General features: G+C 37.7%; 1 protein-coding gene across 2 annotated transcripts in view; it reads right to left on the bottom strand.

Annotated features, from left to right (window-relative positions):
• Positions 1-4,610: 4,610 nt before the first annotated feature.
• Positions 4,611-23,785, bottom strand: part of CHODL (chondrolectin) — a gene marked incomplete at both ends in the record, with an annotated part of 29,961 nt that continues 10,786 nt past the window's right edge. Inside the window, 6 exons of one of the 2 annotated variants that reach the window (XM_080362366.1) lie at positions 4,611-4,695; positions 8,844-8,946; positions 11,593-11,676; positions 12,042-12,104; positions 15,407-15,564; positions 16,335-16,647. In XM_080362366.1, coding sequence (XP_080218492.1) covers positions 4,611-4,695; positions 8,844-8,946; positions 11,593-11,676; positions 12,042-12,104; positions 15,407-15,564; positions 16,335-16,647 — 806 coding nt within the window. The remainder of the gene's footprint in view (positions 4,696-8,843; positions 8,947-11,592; positions 11,677-12,041; positions 12,105-15,406; positions 15,565-16,334; positions 16,648-23,785) is intronic. The other variant, XM_080362367.1, reaches the window with a different exon arrangement.

Here is a 23,785-nt window from a genome sequence, read left to right as displayed (position 1 = left end):
GGGTAGTATTTTGGCAATTATTCAAACAATTATAGGTATGTGCTTGTCTACACCCAAACACAGACCCTCAAAGCTGCAACTTCCTTTCATAAAAAGTAATGTTTTTAAAAAACCTCTGACAATAATGAGTATCAGCTGTTCCTAGTGAATAAAGAGTAATAGGGTTCTATTTGATATAATACATACTTTTTCTGCACTGGTGACTTTTAATACTGATTTTGTGCTTTGTATAAAACTATGATGACAGCCAGTTACAGCATTCTAAAAGGGAAATAATATGAAAAAAAATATGCGTGTGGGGTTTTTTTTTATTTGTTTGTTTTCAAATTTCCTTGAGCTCTTTTCTAAATAAGTTTCTCTTAAAATATAATTATCTGCTTTTTGAAATGTCTTAAATTCAATGATGTCTTCTCAGTAGTGTAACATGATGCATTTCTTTGATTTCTGTTTTCAGCCTAGTGTAGGAATTTAATATATTTTTAATTCCAATGTACTACATGAAAATACAAAATGCATTCTAGTTTATTTTGTATGTGTATCTACACATACACACATAGATCTATGTTTTTTGTAAGGATCTCCCACATTATGTGCTTACAATGCTGAATGCAAATACAAAGTGCTCAGAATACAAGGCAAGCTTACAAACACAAGCTGGCAGTCACTGATAAAAAATATCAAGTCCCAAAGTGCTTTCAGGTCTTTATGAAGCATTAGAGTACCAGGTCCAGGTCAAAATATTTAGCTTTATCACCAGATCTGTGACCACAAGGACTACAGACAGATGTAACTGAGCCAGAGAGAAGATAAAAGATGGTTTAGACACCTTTCATACAAACCACACAGCTTTTAACATTAGAATATTAGTTGCAAACCCTATAGTTTGTAGTACTCTACTGTTTCTGCTGTTACTCTCCTTCACTTGAAAACAGCCACTGAAAATAAAGTGCATTCTGCTAGCCGTGTAAATTGATTTGGATGAAGCAATTATGTTAAAATGCCTAATTAAAATGGGACATGATTTCAGCAGTATTTACCATACCTCACTCTTGTAAATGGTGTTTCAGTCTGTTAATGAGGTACAAGAGCCAACTCAAAGCAGATCCAGTTACTAGAAAATATGCTTCCCAGAAATACAGTAATACACTTCTATTTATGTGTACTTTTTCCTTCAAAAATGCAAAGCACAGATGTATTTGTGAGGTATACATGAATAAACCATCCCCTCAGACTAAAAAAAATCCTGTTATAAATGCTGGTATAAAAACATATGTTAATATAGACTAGTATAACTAAAAAGAAATATTTTATTTCAACTAATTTATATCTAGATAAAGTTAACATAACCTTAGTCGACTACATTCTAGACTTCATTCAGAATCCATTACCTCATTTGTCTGCATATTAACCTTTGGAGAAACCAGTTGTCACTATATTAAAATATGTGGGCAGAATAGATTATTTTCAACTGAATCACAGGCCCAAGATGCTTTGAAATAGGTGGTGGAAGCTTGAGCTAACTTACACTTGTTTGCACCCAAAAAAGTATAAAAGATTAAAGGAGGATACTTCTTCCTTGCAAAAGGCCAAGTTCACTATGGGAAAAAAAAGAAAAATTATGTTCCTCAGGAAAAATAGGGGCAGTGGAAGTATAATGTTTCCATGATGCCAAACTGAAGCCATGCCAAGGACCAGCTAAGGTTTACTGTTCATCCTTCAGTCCTTGCCTCACCTGCTGCTGCCATTTGGAAGAGATTTAGACGCAGTGAGCAGAAGGCAACATGGTCATCATGAGGGGACCCCATAGTTGTAGATAAAAACCAATGAGCTTACCCAGAGTATCTCTAGTTGATGAAATCTGTCACCTGAAACTGGAAATCATTTTGCTTTCTCCATTCTGTACAGTTTAATGTGAATATGAAGGAAAGAGTTTTTTGGTTTTGTTCCTTTTCTTTTTAAATTGGAATTCTGTTGCCAGTAATGAACTATATCACATAAATATCTCTTGTTTTCTTGATAGCCCCAACAAAATCCAAGGGAAATAGCAGCATGAATTCTAATTTCTAGGTATTTTCTCTACAAGTGTTAAACACACCTATGTTTCTACCTTTCCTCTTTTACCCACGCTCCTATCTCCTTTTTTTTTTTTTTTTTTTTTGGTGGAAGTAAAGGAAATAAAGATGAAAGAATTTGTTTATATATGAGATTTGTATGTTTTGCACGGAGTAGAATCACCTACTTAAAGTTGGAAGTCATCAGACCATAAGTTTGATCTGGGCTCTGTTTGCAGTCTTCGAAACAGATTCTTAAGATTGTTTAGCTTTTACCTTGTACCTAGGAATTACTTACTCCTAAGTGAAGGAAATACATGGAAGGAAACTATTTCCTTCCCCTAAGCAGGTGATATAATATGGAAATATTTTGTTCCAATAATCAATATTTCTTTTTACATACAGAATTTGAGTTCATTATAATAAAAACATTGCATGACACTTTCCATTCTTCCTTCACATAGAGTTTAAGCCTAGTCCATGCTGATAAATGCCCAGCAATCACCTTCTCCCTGTAAGAAAGTAATCTGAAGGTATTTGCATTCTCCTAATTGCTACATGGAAATTACTTCTGTTACTTCTGCTGCATTAATCAAAATATCAGTTGCTACACCTTTACGTGTCCTTCGGAAGCATAATGTACTAAGAAATAGTTTTATGTAAATCTTTACTCTCCTGTCTTCCCGATTTTATTTGAAGAATTAAGCCTTCAAGACCACTAATAAAAAAAAGCTAAAACCCATCAGGTTTAGCAACTGTTCCCAAGAAAGAGGATTCTCTTGCCCCGATTTGAGTTAAGCAATACTTAACTCAGGAGAAAAACAATTCTGGTCTTGGTGATCATACAGGATTATAGTATTTTCTCTCTATTTACAACCCCTACAAGGGAAATGGAAGTTAGTAACCGAACAAAGAAAGAAGTTGTGACTGACTGGGAAAACTATAGAATATTGTACGTATGAACAGCACTACTTACCATACAGAACTACAGAAGAAGGCTTCTTCAAAGAGGAAGTAAAAACATGGCATAACAGCAACATCAAGATGCTTCCAGAAGTGCTTCAGCAATAGCATTGCACAATTAGTATTAGAGGTATTGAACTTTAAATACCCTTTTAATTTTTTTCCCTATACTTAAAAAAAAAAAAATGATACACATTTGTCTTTAAAATTCAAAGCTGTGGCCAACATCAGCTAGCACAGTGTAAGCAACCCAAAGAGTAATATGCTTTTGCTTCTGTCCTGCTCTCCCCAACTTTCACCAGTAATAGTTTTGCATCTGTGTTAATGGAAAGCCAATCGGCTTGAATTTGTGCTCTTGAACTCCTGCTGCAACTGCAGCAAAACCCCTTAATGATCTGCTACAGCACCAGACTGTCACCAACAAATCAGCCAAAGTGCTATTGCTACCACCTCAAGATCTACTCCTGATGACTAGCAAAACCGTTCTTATGGCACAGAAAGCTCTTAAGGAGCCAAAGGGAATGGACATTAATGATGTTAATGATAACTCTAAAAGAAGACTTCAAATGTATCAAGGTTACATCTAAATCTGTCTATCAATTAACATAATTAATGCTTTTCTAGCTAATAGTCTGAGTAATGTCGGAATCTATTAGTTTCACTCCCAAGAAAAGCCATATTTCTTCTCTTTGATCCAACTTTACGTTAGTCCTAACAATCTATTAGCTATATTTAAATGATCTTTAATGTTTTTTTTTACATAGATTTACTGAGACAAGTAATCTTAAACTCTTACCATTGTGATATTATTTTTCTTCCCCAGAAAAAGTAAAAATATTTTACTTAAATGACAACTAATGGCTGCCTTCAAAAGACACCCATTAATGAGGTACCACTTGCCAAGTGATTTATGCTGACCTTGGACCAATATGTCAAAAAGTTATGGTCCTTCCCTGGCAAAGTGGATTCATTATATGACATCAAATGACTTTTATGCATCCTTGAATTTTGCCACATCAGATTGATGTCACAACACAGTGGCTATCTCTGCTAGTGACCATGTTAGTCAGTAATACAATAATTTGTGTGCTTGAGGATCAAAAACTGTTAGGTGTACAAATAAATACTAAACAAATATTTTGTATCAAACATTTATGCAAAGATAAATAATTGTTACATTGTAAAATTGTCAGTTCCATTTACAGTACATCAACTACGTTACAATGCATGAGAGACTAAAGGAAACAAAGAGGGTTTGTTTAACTACAAACAATTGTAAAACTGATATACATTGTAGATATTTTCCCATAAAAACTTCAAATGCTCTGTTCATTTCATTGCTCACAACCAGCTAACTTACATCTCTTAGCAAAATAAACACATACCCTTTATTTAGCATGGCATATTTTGTTACTGAATTAATAATCAAACACTATATAAAAATGATCTGAACATTTGCCTCAAGGGGGAGCTTACAGTTCATTCTTGTAGATCCTTTGCATTTTCAAGCCATTCCAAGCTAATGTTCTTTGATGACATTATAATACATCCTGACTGCAAAATGTTATTTTTGCTTTGTTTTCAGTCAGTAAACTGTTATACCTCCATGCTACTGTCCTTCCTAGGCGTCTTTGAAATCCATAGTGTGGACTGGTTTGGACTGGTTTTTGTTCTTCCTTTACTGAAAAATAAAAATATAAACTATTTTCAGTGCATGTGTGCCTTTGCAATCCTGATTTAAGTTTGTGATCAGACCAGGTATTTCATCCCCTATTTGAAGGCCATCTTTGTTGCTTTCATAGCATCGGTTCCCCCTCCACAAAAGGGTCATGCCCACTCTGCACCAAGCAAAGCACTGCAGTGGCAGGTCGAGGTAAGCAACTGTTACCAAAATTACCAGACCACCCTGCTTAACAGCGCTCCTTCCAAGAACTAAAATTACTTGGCCTGATTTTTTGTTTTGTTTTTTGTTTTCAGTTCACATTTATCTAATCCACACCTACTCATACAGAGTCGCCTTTTCAGAGATGGGTGCAGACCCCATTTGACCAGGGTGGTGGGAGGCTGGGTGCTTCCCTTGTCTGAGGGGACATATGGGAGACAAGAGGGCACACACCCCTGAACCCACGTCCAAGGTGCTCAGGGTGCAGCCCACCCACCCCAGGGGGCTACTGCAACCCTGCCCACGTGCACCCCAGAACTGCACCCCTGCGACCACGGTACACCAACAGGTGCCAGCACATACTGGTATGCCAGAAAGTCTCTCCCCTTCAAGGCTTGACCTAACTCCAAATGAAATAATGGCACATGAATCAGACTCTTAGCAATGAATGACTGGTAGAAAGCTTCCTTAGGCCTAGTTTTCATTCAAAACTGTCAATAGTAGTTTTTGTGTCTGTTTTTATTTTTTTAAATTAAAAAGAGAAAACTGGTTCCAAAAGCACTTGCTCTGCAACACTGCAAAAATTTTCACTCTGATCTTCACAGGGAGCCCTGAGGTATCCAGCAAGTTGGCACCAGTCCTTCCACATAAGTAGCACCTCTGCCATGACTGCCACAGCACACCACCTTCCCTCCCTTAGTTGGTAGATGACAGTGCACTCAAGTCTAGTGAAAAGGCACTTCATGAGCCACTGCAGCTGCATTTCAATCAAAATGTTTTATTCTCTGGCTAGGATTTTTCCACTGCTTTGTTTTGTTTTGTTTTTCCAATTAAGTAAAAACCAAAGGAGAAGAAGTGGCTGTACAAAATTCTGCAAGGTGGAAACCTGAGAGCCAAGATCCCAACAGCCCTATGCATTCAGTTTTCTTCCTTCCCTGGTGTGTAAATGCGAGCCTGAGTTGATTTAAAATGTACTTTGAGGGAGCTGGACGGTACAGTAGTTTTTAGTTCCTCCAGACTTACCTCTGAAGTCCTACCAAGTAATGCATTATGTACCTGAGCCCATTGGAGTAATTTAAGAGACTCCCAGTGGTTTCAGTGGACTTTAGATCAGGCCACAATGCTATAAACAAAGCAATTGCAATTAATCAAGTAGTTTCAGCACTTCTTTCTTTAAGAAATTGTTTCACTACTTACTTCCAGATTAATATAGCAAAATTAGGTATATTTTATAAATTAATGATGAAATGCTTTGAATGGAGACTGCTTGCCACACAGCAGGAACAATTTCTAAATACCTTGGATCAGAACTACAGCTGTATAAAATGAGCTTATCTCCAGCGAACCCATGCTGATTTTCAACAGCTATACATTCAGTTCAGGAAATAGGGTTTAGTAAGAGGGGTAAGGAAGATACAGGAAATAGCTTGAGCATATCACTATTTTGACCATCAAATGCAATCATAGAAACTGAGACATATACCAGGTTGGAATTTAAACTTTCTGCAAGGCATTCAGATGATAATGGAGATGGGTCTTTGAAGCAGTTTCTCCTTGCTTCCCTGGAAGAAATGAAAGGGAGAGCATCTAAGCATGAATGAGCTGACCATTTCTGCTAGCTACAGGGAAGATGTTTTGCTTTGCCTTATTACTACCCTTTAAGAGCCCAACGCCAGGCAAAATTAGTCATGACCTTTCAAGCTAGGCATGTCCTGGTTGGCCATGGATTGTGGCTTTCAGAGGAAAGGTCACCATGCTGTGGAAGCCTAAAAAAGAATGAGAAGTCAGGTTCATTTGGAAAGCTGGGGATCCCTCGTTCCCCAGAAGGATATAATACCTTTCCTAAAGCTCTACAATGTTCAGATGATCAATTCAAATAATTGCCTTTGTTGTTTGTTTTTTTTCTAATTTGCTTTTTACCCAAGAAGTGTTAATTTGAGATGGACCAAAATGATTTGCAAGGTAGGTCATATGTGGAAATATAACTGAAACATATGGAGCAACATTTTTTTAAAAATGAAGTTCTGTTTCAACAGATAAAAAATAAAATACTTCATTTTTGGTGATACCAAAATGAATTTTTGAGAAAATTTGTTTTATTTTCTTTAAATAAAAGCTTTGGTGCAACCCAAAATGAAGGTTCTGGAAAAAAAAAAAAAAAGCTTTGATTTAAATCCATTTCTTCCTAATTTTTGTATCATTTAATCTACCAAACTAATCAGTTAACAGAAAAATAAAATCTTCCAAGCTGAATTTCCAGTATCTGTGTCATACAATTTTTAAGTCTTGGAAGTTCAGATGAATTACTTCTGGATGAACTGCTATAGCATCAAAGGCCTGATCAAAGCCCACTGAAGTCAACAAGGCTATTTCTATTGATTTCAGTGGGCCATGATTCTCTCATTTTTCCCCAGGAGTTTTTGAGAGTTAAACCTTTTCTGGGGAGCGAAAGAGCTGCCAGAAAAGATATGAGCATGTATATCATACTTACCAAGAAATCCAGGTCCATTGTAGTGAGGGTTCCAGAGTTAGATTACCTTTATAATTGCTATATGGTTCCTTTATTACTCTTTTTGCTTTGTTTCCAACATTCTACAGCCCCAGCACTTAGGTTTGGATACAACCTTTCACAACAATGAATTTGCCTGCCATAAGACAGGTTGGAAAGTGCACATTTTCCTTTTCTTTATAGGAAAATGCATAACATAATGACACAATCTAGTTTATGATGCAGAGCTAAAAAGATCTTCTCCTTATGTTCACTTGTTTCAATGAGACATCACTAAAGAATGCTGCAAACATCAGTGTACACTCACTCATAGAGCCATATGTAGACTTGACACTTGGAGTGTTTTCTCACTTGAAATAAGTTATTTCAGCTATTTTCAGAAAGTCCTAAATAAAACCCAGAAAGAAAAAATAAAGACTAAAAGTAAGGAGGAATTTCTTTTTCTAATTTCCTAAAATAGTGCTGTCATATTCCTTACTAGTATTCCTGCTCTTCAAGAGGGTTAACAGCTTGTGAATCTGTTTATTACTCTCGTTGTTTTACCAAAATAGGGCTTATCTATAAAACACATTTTGGTTGAAACTTTTCTGGATTACATTAACTTGAGAATGCTTCCTGAAAAAAATTTGCAGTATGAAAAGCATCCTTGAAATTTTCAGAAAGATTAGTTCAGGAAAAAAAAAAAAAAAAAATTACATGTTGTCATGTCTTGGTAAATCACATTTTGAGAAAGATAAAAAGTTCAAAGAATTTTAAAACATGAATCAAAACATATCCTGTATCACAGACTGAAATGTTTCTTATTTGCATAATAATATGTTTTATGCTACATCTGTGTGCACATGTGTGTTTACTTTATGCATCTTCTTTGACAAATACATGATGTACAAAGGATTTGCACTGGTGTGTGGCTAAAAACATGTTTTTGCTTCTTTGTTTTCAGTTTGTCTGCTCCAGTGGCCCGCCTGTTGCTCATATGGGACAAACAGCATTAAACAGCTGCTGGCCCTTTAGATTTCTCCTGGGAAAAAACTACACTTTTGGTCAGAAATTGGGGAGACTCCTTGAGTTCACACTGTATCAGTGAGAATCCCACTATTATGCCCCAAAGCCCACATGCTGTATAGGTGGTAATCATGATGGAAGAGGTAAAGTGCTGACAGAACCTCAGTATAAAAAATGGTCAGCAAAGATATCTTCTTCAGAAACAGGTGAAGTCCTAATGGCAATGTACTTTGGGAGACCTGGAACTATTTCATTGTATTATGGAAAAACCTAATGATGAACGTTCAGCTGTAAACTACTTGGATTTTAATGGATGAAGAGATGCTTATTTGCATATTTAGAGACAGATGTAAGCAGTCTTTCAATATGAATAGCTTGCCAATGGAAACATGAATTCTGCCTTATAAAACCATTCTGTATTAGAATATTTTACCTTTTATGAAGCATCTGGAAACAGCAAGTCCCAAAAGCCACCAGTATCAACAACAGTAGTGGTATAGTAGGTATTACGACGTAAATTAGGTTTGGAATTATACCTATAAGACAGAAAGTTCTCATTAATGTCTTCCATGCTAAAATACTCTTAACCACATGAGTAAACATCTGGAGTAAAATATCGGAAATACATTAAATTACAAAAAGAACACTTACACATTCCTTCTATAAGAAGAGCTCCAAAAAGACGACACAGCAATATCAAGAATAAAATAGTACTTCTTCAGCAGTGTGCAAAACATATCTTAAGGACTTTAAGTCTGATATTTTCTATGTGTGTCAATGCAAGCTTTCCAATTTTATAATAGAAAATTCAAATATTTAAAGACAGTGTATTTCACAGCCTATTATTTTTACGGTCCATATAACCCGTCTAGTCAGTGGCCCTTACATCTGGGATTCCCAGCCATGCACAAGAGGAACAAACCTTGCTCTTGTCTCTCTGTTTCCCTTAAAATACAAATTTACACTGTCCTTGGTTAATGTGGAGAGAGCTAAAGGTGCTCCCCTGCAAGTTCATAGGCAAAAGGAGTGGGAAATGATAGAAGATGGCACTCTATCTGCCCAGACTAGAGGGCAGGGTCTACAACTTCCAGAAAGTGACTCTTTTTCAGTAACCACATGCCCTTTTTATAAAAATATACCTTTATATGTACAAATTGTGGAGACTTTCTTAACTGTTGTCCTCTTTTGAACAAATTTTCACTAGCAAGAATAAATGTGAATGTTTGAGTTTGGTTTGTTTATGAGTTTCAGGTAGATAGTCTTTGCATTGTTTGTCTAAACAGTATTATCTGTTTTAAAAATCAGTTCATCTGTATATCCATTTCTCTCGAGTTACAACAACAGGAACATCAGTTAGGAAAATGGCTCAAATCCAGCCAGGCATGGAAAGGGAACACTAGCTTTTCATAGTCCCATGCGGTAATCCTGTAAAATCCTGAGTTCCTCCTCAGAGGTGTTCGAAAGAGTTGTGGTGAATGGAGCCAAATCCAGTTGGCAGTCAGTCATGAGTGGTGTTCCCCAGGGCTCAGTGTTGGGGCCAGTTCTGTTTAACCTCTTTATCTGGATGAGGGGATTGAGTGTACCCTTAGTAGCTTGCAGATGACACCAAGTTGGGTGGGAGTGTTGATCTGCTGGAGGGTAGGAAGGCCATACAGAAGGATCTGGACTGGCAGGATCATTGGGCTAAGCCCAATTGTACGAGGTTTAACAAGGCCACTTGGGTCACAACAACCCCAGGCAGCGCTACAGGCATGGGGAAGAGTGGCTGGAAAGCTGCCTGGCAGAAAGGGATCTGGGGGTGTTGCTTGACAGCCAGCTGAACATGAGCCAGCAGTGTGCCCAGGTGGCCAAAAAGGCCAACAGCATCCTGGCTTGTATCAGGAATAGTGTGGCCAGCAGGACTAGAGAAGTTATCATCACCCTGTACTCAGCACTGGTGAGGCCCCACCTGGAATCCTGTTTTGGGCCCCTCATCATAAGAAGGACATTGAAGTGCTGGAGAGAGTGCAGAGAAGGGCAATGAAGCTGTTGAGGTGCCTGGAGCACAAGTCTGATGAGTAGCAGCTAAGGGAACTGGAGCTGTTTAGCCTGGAGAAAAGGAGGCTGAGGAGAGACCTTATTGCTGTCTACAACTACCTGACAGGAAGTTGTAGCATGGAGGGTGTTGGTCTCTTCTCCTGAGTAGCAAGTGATAGGGCAAGAAGAAATGGCCTCAAGTTGTGCCAGGAGAGGTTTAGATTGAATATTAGAAAAAAATTCTTCACAGAAAGGATTGTCAGGCATTGGAACAGGCTGCCCAGGGAAGTGGTGGAGTCACCATCCCTGAAGGTACTTAAAAGGCATTTAGACAAGTTTCGTAGGGACTTCGTTTAGTGCTTGAGTTTGTTTATGGTTGGACTCGATGATCCTGAGGGTTTCTTCCAAACAAAATGTTTCTATGATTTTATGAATCCTTTGAATTAAGGCTATGCTACAACTCTTCTTGAGCCACAGGACTCTGTTCAGGACATGAGTTGCTCAATTAAGGAGCTGGGAGAACAACAGCAGGCTCCTAGGATCTACGTATCCATTTTCAAAATATCAAGTGCTAGAAATCTCAAAGCATTTAACCCCTCCTAGCATGTGATACTCCTCGAAACACAGGGTACATATGGGAGGTATGGCACAGTGCTTATTCTGCAGAGAACTGAAAACGTCACTCCCTGTCTGTTTTAGGAGTTATTTGTGCCTTTTTTTGTGGGCCCCAGGTATCTGATATAGTATAGTGTATGCACCACGTGTTTGTTACATCGGTTGAGGAAGAGGTGGGTAGGAGATACAGAGAGGCAAGGCATGCGGTATAACAGCACAGGAGACCCTCCACAGCTGGGTGAACACAAGTGAAATCCTGACAGACTCACTGGGGTCAGAGACATGGTGCAGATTGCAATGACTGCTAAAGTGTAGGTTTGGATTGAAGTTTGAGAGACATGCAAATAATGTGTTCCCACAGTTACAAAGAAGACTGACTAAAACATGTGAAATGTTACTCAAAGCTATACTTTTTCAGGGCACTTCCTGGGGAAATAGACTGACAATAATGGAAACAGTTAAAGATTAATTTAACTGAGTCTACTGCTGATATTTTTTACTAGAACTGCTAATACTTTTACCAGAACACTTGATTCATATGAACACATTACCTGTTTCAGTAGCAATAACATGATACTGATCTTCTGGTTTGCTTGTGTCATAAGGATTTCCTGCTGGGACTGTTGGAAAAACACCTGTAAAGGAAACAGTGCATACAAAGTGTGGCTGTTATGTTGTTAAATAAATCAATAGTAATTACATCTTAATTTATATTGGAAAAGTGAACTTATTCAGGGTTGATTAAACTGCTAGATATAAGCATTTAAACAGGATTTTATTGCCAAATTAGGATTACATCTGGAACAAGAGTTATGAGCAGTGCTATCATGATCTACAGCCATCTATTCATACCCATTGCTCTCTAAAGGATTCATTTTTCCTATGCCCCAGTTTTAAACTATGGCTGTTAAACTTGAGTGATTTTGGACGTTCTTGTAAGCTATCCTTAGAGTTATGTATTAACCATTAAAACTCCATTTAATATTTTGAAATCTCTTACCATAATCTGGCTCTGCTCTGTCTCCTAATTCTTTTTCAAAGACGTTATCTGTTAAATCAATATCTGAAATCAATTGTTGAAGAATGAAAAGTGTGTGTAGTAAAACAGATGTTTTCATTATTTTTCATGCAGTATACATTCTCCAAAGCAATAATTGTTTAATTCTTCAGCATTTAATGTTTTTACTAGACTATTTGCAAAGTAGTGTCAAGTCGCTTCTAGTTTGTACTTTTTTTCTCCTTAGGAAAGGGCTATAGTTTATTCTAGTTCCAATGCTTGGTGGCTTCTGCTAGGTTACTGGCTAAATCACTGAATCCCTTGATTTCCTGTGCTGAATAAAACTCCTAACATATTCAAAGATTCATTAGGGTAGATGACCCTAAGACAATAGAAAAGAAGAAGTGTTCTTGATTAATACTTGAATCTTATTCACATTTTCAAAATAATGCTTACAGAATTTTGGCTATGAAGCAAAACAAAGCAGCACGAGTTTGTGAGGCTGGATGTCAGCTTCATATAGTTCAGTTTTCCAACCGGCAAACCATGGACAATGGGTTCTAACACAGCACATCAGGAAGTGAAGCTACCAACAGAAGAATGATAGTTTCATATTTCTTGTAATGCATCAGAAACTGAAGAACCACTTCATGGCTTTGAGCTGTATTGCAGAAGCTTGCAAGTTTACTTATGGCTATTGTTACAACTAAGTGTTTGTGGAGATTATAGAAATAATTACCTCATATTGAAAGGATGGGCACAGGAGTGGAATCTGCATGACTGATAGAATACCATGCCTTTATCATAAGATTAGATTAATATAGTGCTATTAGCCTGCAGTTCTGAGTCTCCTGATAAACACAAACTGCTGTAAGAAATCAAAGGAGCAATAAAGCCTACTAGAACAAAGGCAATTATTTCATTTGCTCTGCTTAAAAGTGGCTACATTTGGCCATATATAAAGAAAGATATTAAAATACCAAAAAGAACTGAGTTCTGGCTCTAGACAGCAGAAGAGGAGATGAGTTTTTAATTTCATTGTACAATCAAACCTCCAGGAGTTGGACAGGAACTAAATGTGGTTGCAATTACCAACCTATAATTAAATTTAAGATCATTGAATGATCAATATCATGTAAAGCCAGACTGAACATTGCAACAGTAAATGCTGTCAAGGGAGGTACTATAAAAAGGGGTTACAAAAATGGAAGTGACTATCAGAACTGTAAATCCTGCTTGAGTAAGACCACCTAATAAACACTGATACAATTTTAGGCAACTTCAGCATGGTCACCTACAACCTCTGTGTTTCGGTTGATGACTGGTATCACATACCCTGTATTCAAAACATCCAGGACAGTTGTGAAAAACCATATACTCAAATAACAATGTGAAATTCAATATGCATGTGGCACTTTAATACTCTTGGTAAAATGGATGGGTTTTGTATTGCAAATGGCTGATGTTGAAGTGATTACAGTGATTTGGTGAGGGGGAAAGTCATTTGCAAGTCTCACTAGGTTTTAGATAATAAATGTAATTTTCTTACGAACATTGTGGTACTTTCTTCAGGCAGTGAAAGAAATGTCATATACCTGTTTATATACATTTATGCATCTACTTTTCTCCATGTGATAGAAAAATATATTTCTTGAAGAATAGCCTCTTTTCCTAAAGAGCACAATTCCAACAGCTTCAAAAGTAAATATCTACAATTCAACAGCACTGCATTTAGCTGCATAACAATGTCAGTCCCAATAATAATCTACCTACATATTGTTTGCCTTATTATATACCTTATTATACACTAGTAATCTATTTCTACATAGTGAAAGAAATATAAATTAATTTTCATTGTTACTGTTATCATTTTGTTTTCTGCCCATCCAAAATACTCAGCATTTTTTCAGTGTGTGAAAGAAATAGAAAAAAAAACAGTTATCACATCACATCACATCTAGAATGGTAAGTCATTCACTATTAAAGAATAATTATTTCACTTATATTTGTTTGCTTTTTAAGATATGAAATATACTTCAAACAAAGTCTTCTTAATCAAATCTGTATTTTCTGACATAAAAATGTTTTTAACAACTTAAAATATTTTTATTATGTTCTCTTATTTCAAAATAATTGCAATCAATTGGAAGAGCAACAAAATTTTATACATTACAGTTCCTTTAACGGCTTGTGTGACCAAAATGATAAGAGATCACCATAAGACAATGATAGTCACTAATAATTTTAGAAGCAAGAACAGATTTGAAGGGAGGGATTAGATGTGTGAGTATAGCATGTGTGGGTGTATCAAGGCTTCCAAGTATTTAATACCTGCTTGAACTATTAATTGCCATTAATATCTCCATTAAGATATTAAACAGTGAGAAAGCTGTCTACCCACCAAAACAGGAGGGAGAAAATAGCCTGGATCTGTACAGACAAATAGATCCCTACAAAGAGAGTCATTATTGCTAGATCATGAGGACAGGGAAAGCAGGTAGGAAACTGCAGAATTAAGTAGGTCAAATAGCTGCTAAGAGTAGGATTTCATATTCATTCTTTCAATTTATTTTTTTGAAAAGCAGACACATCATTAACTATTTGAAAACATTTGCATGATAGTGCCAAAAAAACATGTTTGCATCTAATATAAGTACCAGCAGAGGTAGAAAGTGTTACAGGCTCAGCTTGAAGGTTTACTTTTCACATTCTTTCTCTGTTTGCACCAAGTTCTAGTTTACAGTTCATGTTTCCTCTACTGACATATGCAGAACCTATGTCATGTCTGGAAGTACAGCCAAATTGCTTAAGATCTGGATTTTTCTGTCACCATATGAACTAGCGTGCATCTGCTTTTCACATCTATAAATGTACATGCATGAATGCAGGATTTTCTTCCTGCTGTTCTGGACTTCTCTTTTCTTTCTTCAAGTCAAAACTTTTAGAAGCAGACATCACACAGAAGTTGGTATGAAATGTCAGAGGTTTGAAAGTGCAATGACATAGTAATTTTTTTTATAACAGGACCAAGAGATCTCTTGGTCATTCACTTGATAGCAAGAAGGGAAGTAGTAAGTAGCCACTTGAAACACATTGCGGAGAATAAAGTTAAAAACATAGCAAACCTGGGAATGCATGACAGTAACATTAACCTTGAAAACATTCTTATTGGATACAAATAGATTTACTTAAATAACCACTATATTTGATATATTACATCCCCTGTTAAGGTCAGCTCAGAGACTCACACATCGAAGGAATGAGTATTACGGGCCACAAGACATTTGCTGATTCCTTCACAAAACAAAAGGCAATTGTTTTTCTTAGAAAGTGTCCCACCTGTGAAATATAACTTTAGTTTCACATACCTGGGCCATACTTGCAGATAAAATTGTGCTTCATGTTGCATCTATCATCATTCCATTGATAAAGGTATGGCCCTCCCAGACCAGGGTTTGCGGTTGGCTGATGATACATCACAACACAGGCTTCACTTCCACAGGAAGGCTCATCTGTATACCAATTTCTAGTGGCACACATAAAGACAGACTTTAAGATTTTGAAGGTAAGGTTCATAAGGATGCCAAGGAAAGCAGTTTACATGAGAAAACTTGTCAACCCCAATGGTCCCATTCCCATTCTCTTCAGAGACATGCTGCATTTCCCACAACACCTCTGTGAAAGGAGTTTAGAGCCTGTGCTCCATATCTCTGGATCTTAAATAAAATTCTGACTAAAGTACCTCTGCAGAAATAACACACTACTGCTCTGCTACCTGTTTTCTTTCCTATCTGACTGTTAATTGTTCTGTTCTTCTCAGAAGAGTTGTGTGAGTTGTTGCTACTTTGGTCTTTTGCATAACCAGGAAATTAAAGGCTTTTCAAAAGACAAGGCAGAAATAGAGTAATTTACACTAAGTAACATGGATTAAATTACTTGATATCTGTCTCCCTGATTCAAGGTGGCCAGAATCTTGCAGAACTTGTCTGTTTGATTTCAGACCACATCCGAAATCCTCTGTGTGGGGCAGAAATCCTCCAAAAGCCATACAGAGACAAACTCACGAGACATGAGCAGAGATAATTGTAGGTTGAAGCCACACTATGTCATCCTTCACAGCTTCAAATTCAAACCCCTGGTTGCCATCTTCCTGTTATCTGGGGAATTTAAGGAAGGATGCTACTTAACTTAGTGTGGCCGCAAGCCTTCAAGCTTCTTTCTAGAAGACTTGCTGTGCATTTCACTCTCAATTTTTTTTGCATGAAACCTTCTCAATAAGCAGTCTCATAGACTTACCTGAATGATGAAATACTTCCATCAGCCCATTGATAGAGGTCAGGACAGGCACTTGAGGTGGCTAGTCCATCGCCACTTCTCCACAAGCCGATCCAGAAATCACCATCCGAAATCCCAGAGCCTGATTTAGTGAGGTTTTGCAACATGTTTTCTATTAGTTGCTGCTCAGCTTCACTTTCCAGGCTCAGTAAAGCCCCACCATCAATTTCACAAGCTTGGCGGGCCTCCTGAAAGCCCACACGTCTAGACAAGTCCTGGAAATACGCTAACTTGTAACAGGAACGCTTCAGTTCACCGTAGCACACCTTTTGACCTGAAAAACATATATATGAGAGTGTTTACCATATGCTAATGAAGATCACAACTGAAACAAAAATAAAGCACAGTATGCTTACAGTAACAGAGGACAGTACCTTTTTTCTTGTGCCTCTCTATGAAAGGACTCACAGTAATACAGTGACACTGTTGAAAACTTTAGCTGTAACTTAAATTGAAAATATTATACATTTCATAGGAATCTATGGCTTTCTTCCCAAGGCCTGTGAAACTCTAACTTGTAGAAGAATGTTCTCTACTTTAATGACTGTACCATCAGGCCTGTCTCTTAAAGCCAGGATCTATTTGGAGAGTGTTTTCTTAACTGTTTCATACTAATGGACCAACTTCACTTTATTTGGTAATCAAAGTTATCCGATCAGTAGGGAAAAAAAAAAAAAAAAAGTGAAAAAGTGTCTAAAATTCTCAATTTTAGTGGCAAGAAGAAGCTAGTATTTTCTTGATTCTGCTATCTAACCTCAGAAGTGTATTCACAAGGACCTTGTAGCTACTCTTTGCTGTAATGTGTTTGAATACAACCTGTAAGGGTGTGGGGAAGGAGAGTGTCTGCTTCTTTAAGGGTATCCAGTCAATGACTTTTTCAGTACAAAAAGGGATAATAAGAAAAGGAGGAAGCCATAAACAAAATATAGAGACACAACAGAAAAACTTAATGGAGAAAAACACAAGAAATAAACCTCATCAGACACGCTAATTGGTGGGATATCAAGAAACTGCAGGTGAACCGGACTTCACAACTTCATAAGGATGTACACCTGGGGACCCAGGATGTTGGGGGGTTGGTGAGACTATGCCATCTGATAAGGGACCATGCAGGGTTCGGGAATGGTGAGGAACAAAGAGGGAACAGACAGAAAGGGGCATTAATGGGGCCAGTCATGTAAACCAAGCGGAGTGTGTGTGGGTCTGGATGTGTGCCTTCCCTAGTGACCTTTTATCTCTACCAGTTGATGATGAGGGTCTTGGCTTTCTATGTTTACATTTTATGTGGGTCCTATTGAAAGCAGTGCCTTGTCCATGCTAATCTGTGTGATGGATGTGTCATTGTCCTGTCTGTGTGACACTGGGAAATCTGTTCAGATTTGCTGCTGGTTGAACCAGCAAAGGAGAAAGTGGCAGCTACATCCCTCAGCCCAAAGAGAGAGGCCTTGCATATCGGGGTGGGCAACAGTGTCCAGGAAGGGGGAGACCTGGGACTGGAGGTGCTGGAGGAGGCAGTCACATCTTAACATCCCTTAACACAGCCAACAGAAACTAGAGATATGAGCAGATATCACAGTGCTATCCAGATACCAAAAAGAAGCCCTGTGAATCTTTCAGAAAGCACTAGATCTACTGCAGTCAAACAGTTTTTTACTTGCTCTTCAGAGTTATGTCTATGGAAAGAATCAAAAGCTAAACGACAAAATAATGCTTTTTTCCTTCCAGTTCTTTGGCTAAGACACATGCCTTTTTTCTAAAAAGGAAAAATAATTATCATGTCCTTCAACCAGTGAAATTCTCTAGAGTTTACTCAACATATGCAAGATGTGGAATGAGCAAACTCACTTATCAGATGCAAGTGAACTCCAGTGTTTATTGGGGGAATGGAGAAGTGTTATATGTATATATACATACATATAAGAAAATAAGATTTCCATCTCTTAAAAGATCAAGGTTTTTTTCCCCTGTGTAATTTCATCATTGGAGATGAAAAGCAGGATGGTTTCTTTTGCTATGTAAGAATTACCAAAGGATACCAAAATAATAAGAATTTCTAGGCATTATCTAGAATGTTTAGAAATCAACAGGTTTTATGATTTTGCAAGGAGAGTATTTTGTTGTACCATGTTAGTTTTGCATTTGAAAAATTTGGTTTTACTCCTAGTCTTAAGCAAATTTGGATACATGACTCACATAAATAACCCTTTGGCTTTTCCTTTGAACAGGTTTTATCCTATTTTACCTTATAAAAACCTTGTCACTTGGAAACAGCAACATCATCTTATATCTTAAGCTGTACTTAAGTTTTTTGAGGCAGTGTTTTTCTATACACAAAGAATAAACATAAAAGTGAACAAAGAAGTCTATAAGATACAAGAAAATTAATCCTTTTCACTTTAGGGTTGCTCATTTTCGTATGTAATGACAGAGTAACACACTTCCTATAGCAGATTGCATACAGCACAAGATCTGACTGAAGACTTCTCTCTCTTTGTACAGAGCATAGTTCCAAGGTTTTCCAGAGAATAATCAGACTGTGTCAAAGCTGCATGAACACAGGAACATAAAACCAGGATCATCTCATACTTTTTGCTAAATCTGAAAATACCACTTATCATGGGGATTTTTTTTATTGTGAAGAGCTATCTAAATTATAGGGTCAGTTGGGATAAATGGTGTCTAGCTTTCTAGTGTTTCCTATGGTTCTTATAACCTTCCTAAAACAACAAAAAAAATCTCTGAGACCTTTTCTTTATGACACTCAATTAAAGTTCATCTGGGAGAAATGCAGTCAGTAAAAGAAGTGTCTTTGTGGTCTCATTCTGATTTTGGCTTGCCAAACAGACTTCTAAAAAGCCACTTGTTTCAGTAATTAATCTGCCAAAATAATACAGGAATGAGAACAACTGAACATAAGGACAAGTTTGCACCACAAATATCTGTGGAAAAAGCCAGGCTCTGAGATCAAGAAGAGATCACCTATTTGGACTTTCTCCATTAATGTCCTGATGACACTCTGTATGTCTCAACTCTTTTCCTGCCATTTCCTTTTATTCATATGGGCTAAGAGCTTTGCTATCAATGAACATAGTAAGAGCCATAGTCCTAGCTGGCAAATGATCCTGAAGAATCAAGAAGCAGACACTTTGCTACAGATGTGTATAAAATAATGGGTTTCTTCATAAGACTTCTTTGGACAAAAAAAAAAACTACCCCTATTATCAAAGTAACAAAGTTGTAACTCTAAATGCTCAAGAGCAGGGAGTGTAAGAATAAAAGTTGCATGTGAAATCGCAGCTTGTTTCCTTCATCTATAATGTTGCGACTCAGATTTTGCAAATGTGATTGCAACCTTTTTATTTTCCCCAGGAGCTCTGTCTCATTGACAAGGTAGAGTGCACAGTGAAGGAGAAGCTGTTCAACATTTTAATCCTCACCATTAGGTGAGTGACTATGGCTTATTGCCAGAGTACACATATGTACATAGCAGTGCAAACACCCAAAGGCTAGCACTGAATTATGTAGGACACTAATCACTTGCAAGGAAAAGGGACAACACCTCTTCCTGTAACTAAAGGCTGGATTTAAAACATTAATTCAGGATTAATCTGCAGATTTATGGAGAGGCCCTTGTCCACTGTCTTGTTCTTTTTATTTCCCGGACAATTTTTAGAAATAAACTTTTCTGTGATTCCTTTCATTCTGTGCACATACTCCTCCTTGACACCAAGTAGTAAGTTATGAGCAAATTCAGGTATCAAAATATCCCTGTCATTATTTCAGTCATGCAGGAACACTGAAGCCACTAAGATGAGCTGGCTGGTCACTACCAATCTCAGTGCCTATGCTGCAACTCCTTTTCATGGGAAAATAATTTGCTTTCCATCCATAACCCACGCATCTGCTCCCTGACCCTGTATGTCTCTCAGGTGGCTGAAGTGACTCTCTCATTCTGTTCTCATTCACAGTCTCTGCTCTTCTGTGATTCTCCCAAAATCTCAATCAAATAACCTCTCCAATAGGACAAATTGGTTCTTGCTGCCTGACCAAGCTCCTTCAGTGTACTTATCTTCCAGTCAGTTCCTGCATGGGGACTCACTTTGAAAAATGGCACATGCTGTTTCTGAGCTGCTATAAGGCTCGTGGCCATAAGTTGTGCTTTATACTTGTCAAATGCAGAGATTTCATCAATGTCAAGGCTTGGCTTGATCCCCCACACCAAGCTGAGGAAACCAGGTAGAACTGTATGGAGCTGGGAGGGGAAGAACAGGCACCTGTGATGTACATCAGCAGCAGAGCTGCTAAATAGGTGCCACTGGAGCCCCTAACACGTGCTTATTTTGTGGAGTCCAGTAACAGCTTGTCCCTGTTATGTACTCAGAGCAGGAAGCCTCCTTGGAGTTATCCAGAATACAGATGTGAAGGCCTAATCTGTATCCAAGGGTTTATCTGAAAGGGTAAGTAAGTTGAAATGTTGAAACTTTGGGTGAAGGCTTTTTTTTTTTTCTTCCCTTAAACTGATATGAATCATTTATGACACTACTATTGTTATTGCAGATGTTTGTGCAGGATTAAATAACTCTAAAACCAAGTATTATAAAGTGAAATAATTGAACAAGTGAAAATTTGCATACAAATCCAACTCCTAAATTACTTCTTCATCTTTTGCTCGATACACCTGCAGCAAAAGAAATAATTTCCTTCTTATAGGCTGATCACTTTTGTAAGAATATACCTCTAGAAAACAACAGATAAAAAAGCAAGAAATTGATAAATATTTGGTGGTAAGACCTGTGTGAATGAAGTATGCATTGCAGAGTAGTAAGCTTTCTGAAAGAAGCTGTGAATTTTTTTTTGTTCTAGTTAATTTAGGTAATGACCTACTCCAAATCTTTTCTTTCTTCTTTTGAAGGGGACTTTTATCTGTTATAGCAGAGCTAGTTCAATGTGTTAATGGAAAACCGTAGTTGTGCCTGAAGACCTGGCAAATCAGTTGACGTTTTAGTGCTCTTCTTGGAGCACGCTGAGATGTCAAGTTTGAGCTTCATTTTTTTACAGCTTTCTCTCACTACTAATTTCTGAACTACAAAGCAAAAATTCACCAGTGATAAAATGACAGAATAGACAACATTGTACAGAAGATGAGATAAGTATAGAAACTTTGACTATGGGCTATTTTACTGTCTCCTAATGTCTTTGCGGTAGACAAGACTCCATTGTTAATTCTAAAGCAACATTTGCAATTTCAACTCTGTAAAATGAATTCTGATTTTTCTATCACAATTGAATAGAAACTTGATTTGTAAGCAAGTCTATTGGAATGAATCAGGCTAAGATACTATGCAATGTGAATAAATACAGGTAAGTTAGACCTTCACAACCTTTCCACAAAATCTGCCCTGTGCTGCCTGAGATATGAAAGAAAACATTGTTTCATTACAGGGTATCCAGAAAGGTAAAAAGAAAAGCATGTTATTGTATTTAGTCCTCCCTTCAGCATGAGACCAAAGCTAATTAATTTAATAAGATCTAAGAACTCATTGTTTTCCCTTACAAATGCTCACACAAGTTCAGGTTTCTATCAACCCTTTCTGACTATCTGAAGATGTGAAGGTGTCCTGATTGAAGCTGGGATAGAGTTAATTTTCTCCCTAGTAGCTGGTATAGCGCTGTGTTTTGGATTTAGTATGAGAAGGTTGATAACATACTAATGTTTTGTTTGTTGCTAGGCAACGTTTATACCAAGTCAAGAACTTTTCAGCGAGAACGCTGCAGGTGCACAAGGAGCTGGGAGGGAGCAAAGCCAGGACAACAGACCCAAGCTGGTCAAAGGGGTGTTCCTTACCGTATGATGTCATGCTCAGTATATAAACTGGAGTTGGCCTGGGAGCAAATATCATTGCTCAGGAACTGACAGGTGGTGTCATGGGCCACAAGCAATTGCATTGTTCACCGCTTGTTTTGCATATTCTATTATTATTATTATTATTTTCTCTTCCTCTTTGCTGTCCTATTATACCGTTCTTATCTTAACCGATGAGTTTTTTTTCCTTCCCCACTTTTCAATTCTCTCCCACATCCCACTTATGGACAGTATGCAAGCAGTTGCATGGTCCCAGTTGCCGGCTGGGATTAAACCATGATACCTTCCTTTCACAGAGTGTTTCAGCTCCTTAATCCTTAACCCACCTTCCCTCATCCAATCAGAACAGTTCAGGCCCTTGTCAGAAGTAGGCACGGAAATAAAACATGCACTTGTCTTGGTGTCATGAACTCCCACCTTACCTTTTCATCAACAATTGCTTTATTGCCTGTTGAGGGAAGAGTGCTGTGTTGAAGCAACAACTAACTGACAGACAAAGACTCCTCTCCTTTTTGCCCCACTTGCAAAACTGAAAGATTAGGTTTCCCCAGATTCCTTAATGGAAAGGTCTCCAGGTCTTTTCTTTCTACCTCTCCTGTGTACACCAGTCATACAACATAGCTCTGACCCTGTTCCCTCAGCCTTAGGAGCTCTAGCTGCCTGCTGAAGAGAACCCGAACTGGCTGAAACTCCCTTGCACTCACTTTGTCTCACAATCCTGCTAGATGAAGAAAACAGGTGTACAATACTTGCTATAAGAAGTGCTAGCTACCATTTCCATCTGTATGGATCAGTTTTTATCCTTGGGTATCACACAGTATCTCCATAGTAGAATGTTTTGATATCAACATTAAAACAAAGATAGGTTTTAGTTGAAATACTCGATACTTGGTTAAAAGTTTTCTGCAGATAATTCTGTAGGATAAAAAGAACCTCATTCAGGAAAAGGAGGATCAAGCAAATTTTCTGCTGGTATTTCAGTCAATTATATCTCCATTATGTTTTCATAATGATGCCTCATTAAACAGAAATAATAGGTTCCTTTAGGTCTGTCGTGACAGAAGTTGCAGCAAAATGTCGTTTAGAAGCAAAATTACTGAGTACCCAACTCAAAGACTCATCTCTCAAGAGCATCAGGCTCAGCCCTAACTACACCTCCATGGGCCAAGAGGGGCACAAAAGTTGTCCTGAGTAACAAATGTGACAGAGCTGGAGGTTTTGAAGATGTCGGGTAGAAGATAACCTCCCTGATGGTAAATCCCATCCCTCTTGTTCTTGAACCTCATAAACTGATCTACAATCCAACACCCGCTACCATTAGTAACCACCTAAATTAGTGGGGAAGAGCAGCTGCATGTACATAGTGTGTGCAAGGAGACGACAAAAGAAAGCACAAGGCATGCCATAGAAAAGTCTATTATGTTTACATACTGTGACTTTTTTACTTCCCAAAATAATGGGTTCAGCAGAAAACACAGAGGAGCATTTGGTAAAAAGGAATGTGAAATATTTAATGCTAACCAGAGTCCCAGAGGTCAGCATGAGGCTG

The sequence above is a fragment of the Nesoenas mayeri genome, assembly GCF_963082525.1.
Source record: "Nesoenas mayeri genome assembly, chromosome: 1".
In the NCBI taxonomy this organism is placed as follows: Eukaryota; Metazoa; Chordata; class Aves; order Columbiformes; family Columbidae; genus Nesoenas; species Nesoenas mayeri.
This window is presented reverse-complemented; position numbering and strand designations above follow the sequence as displayed.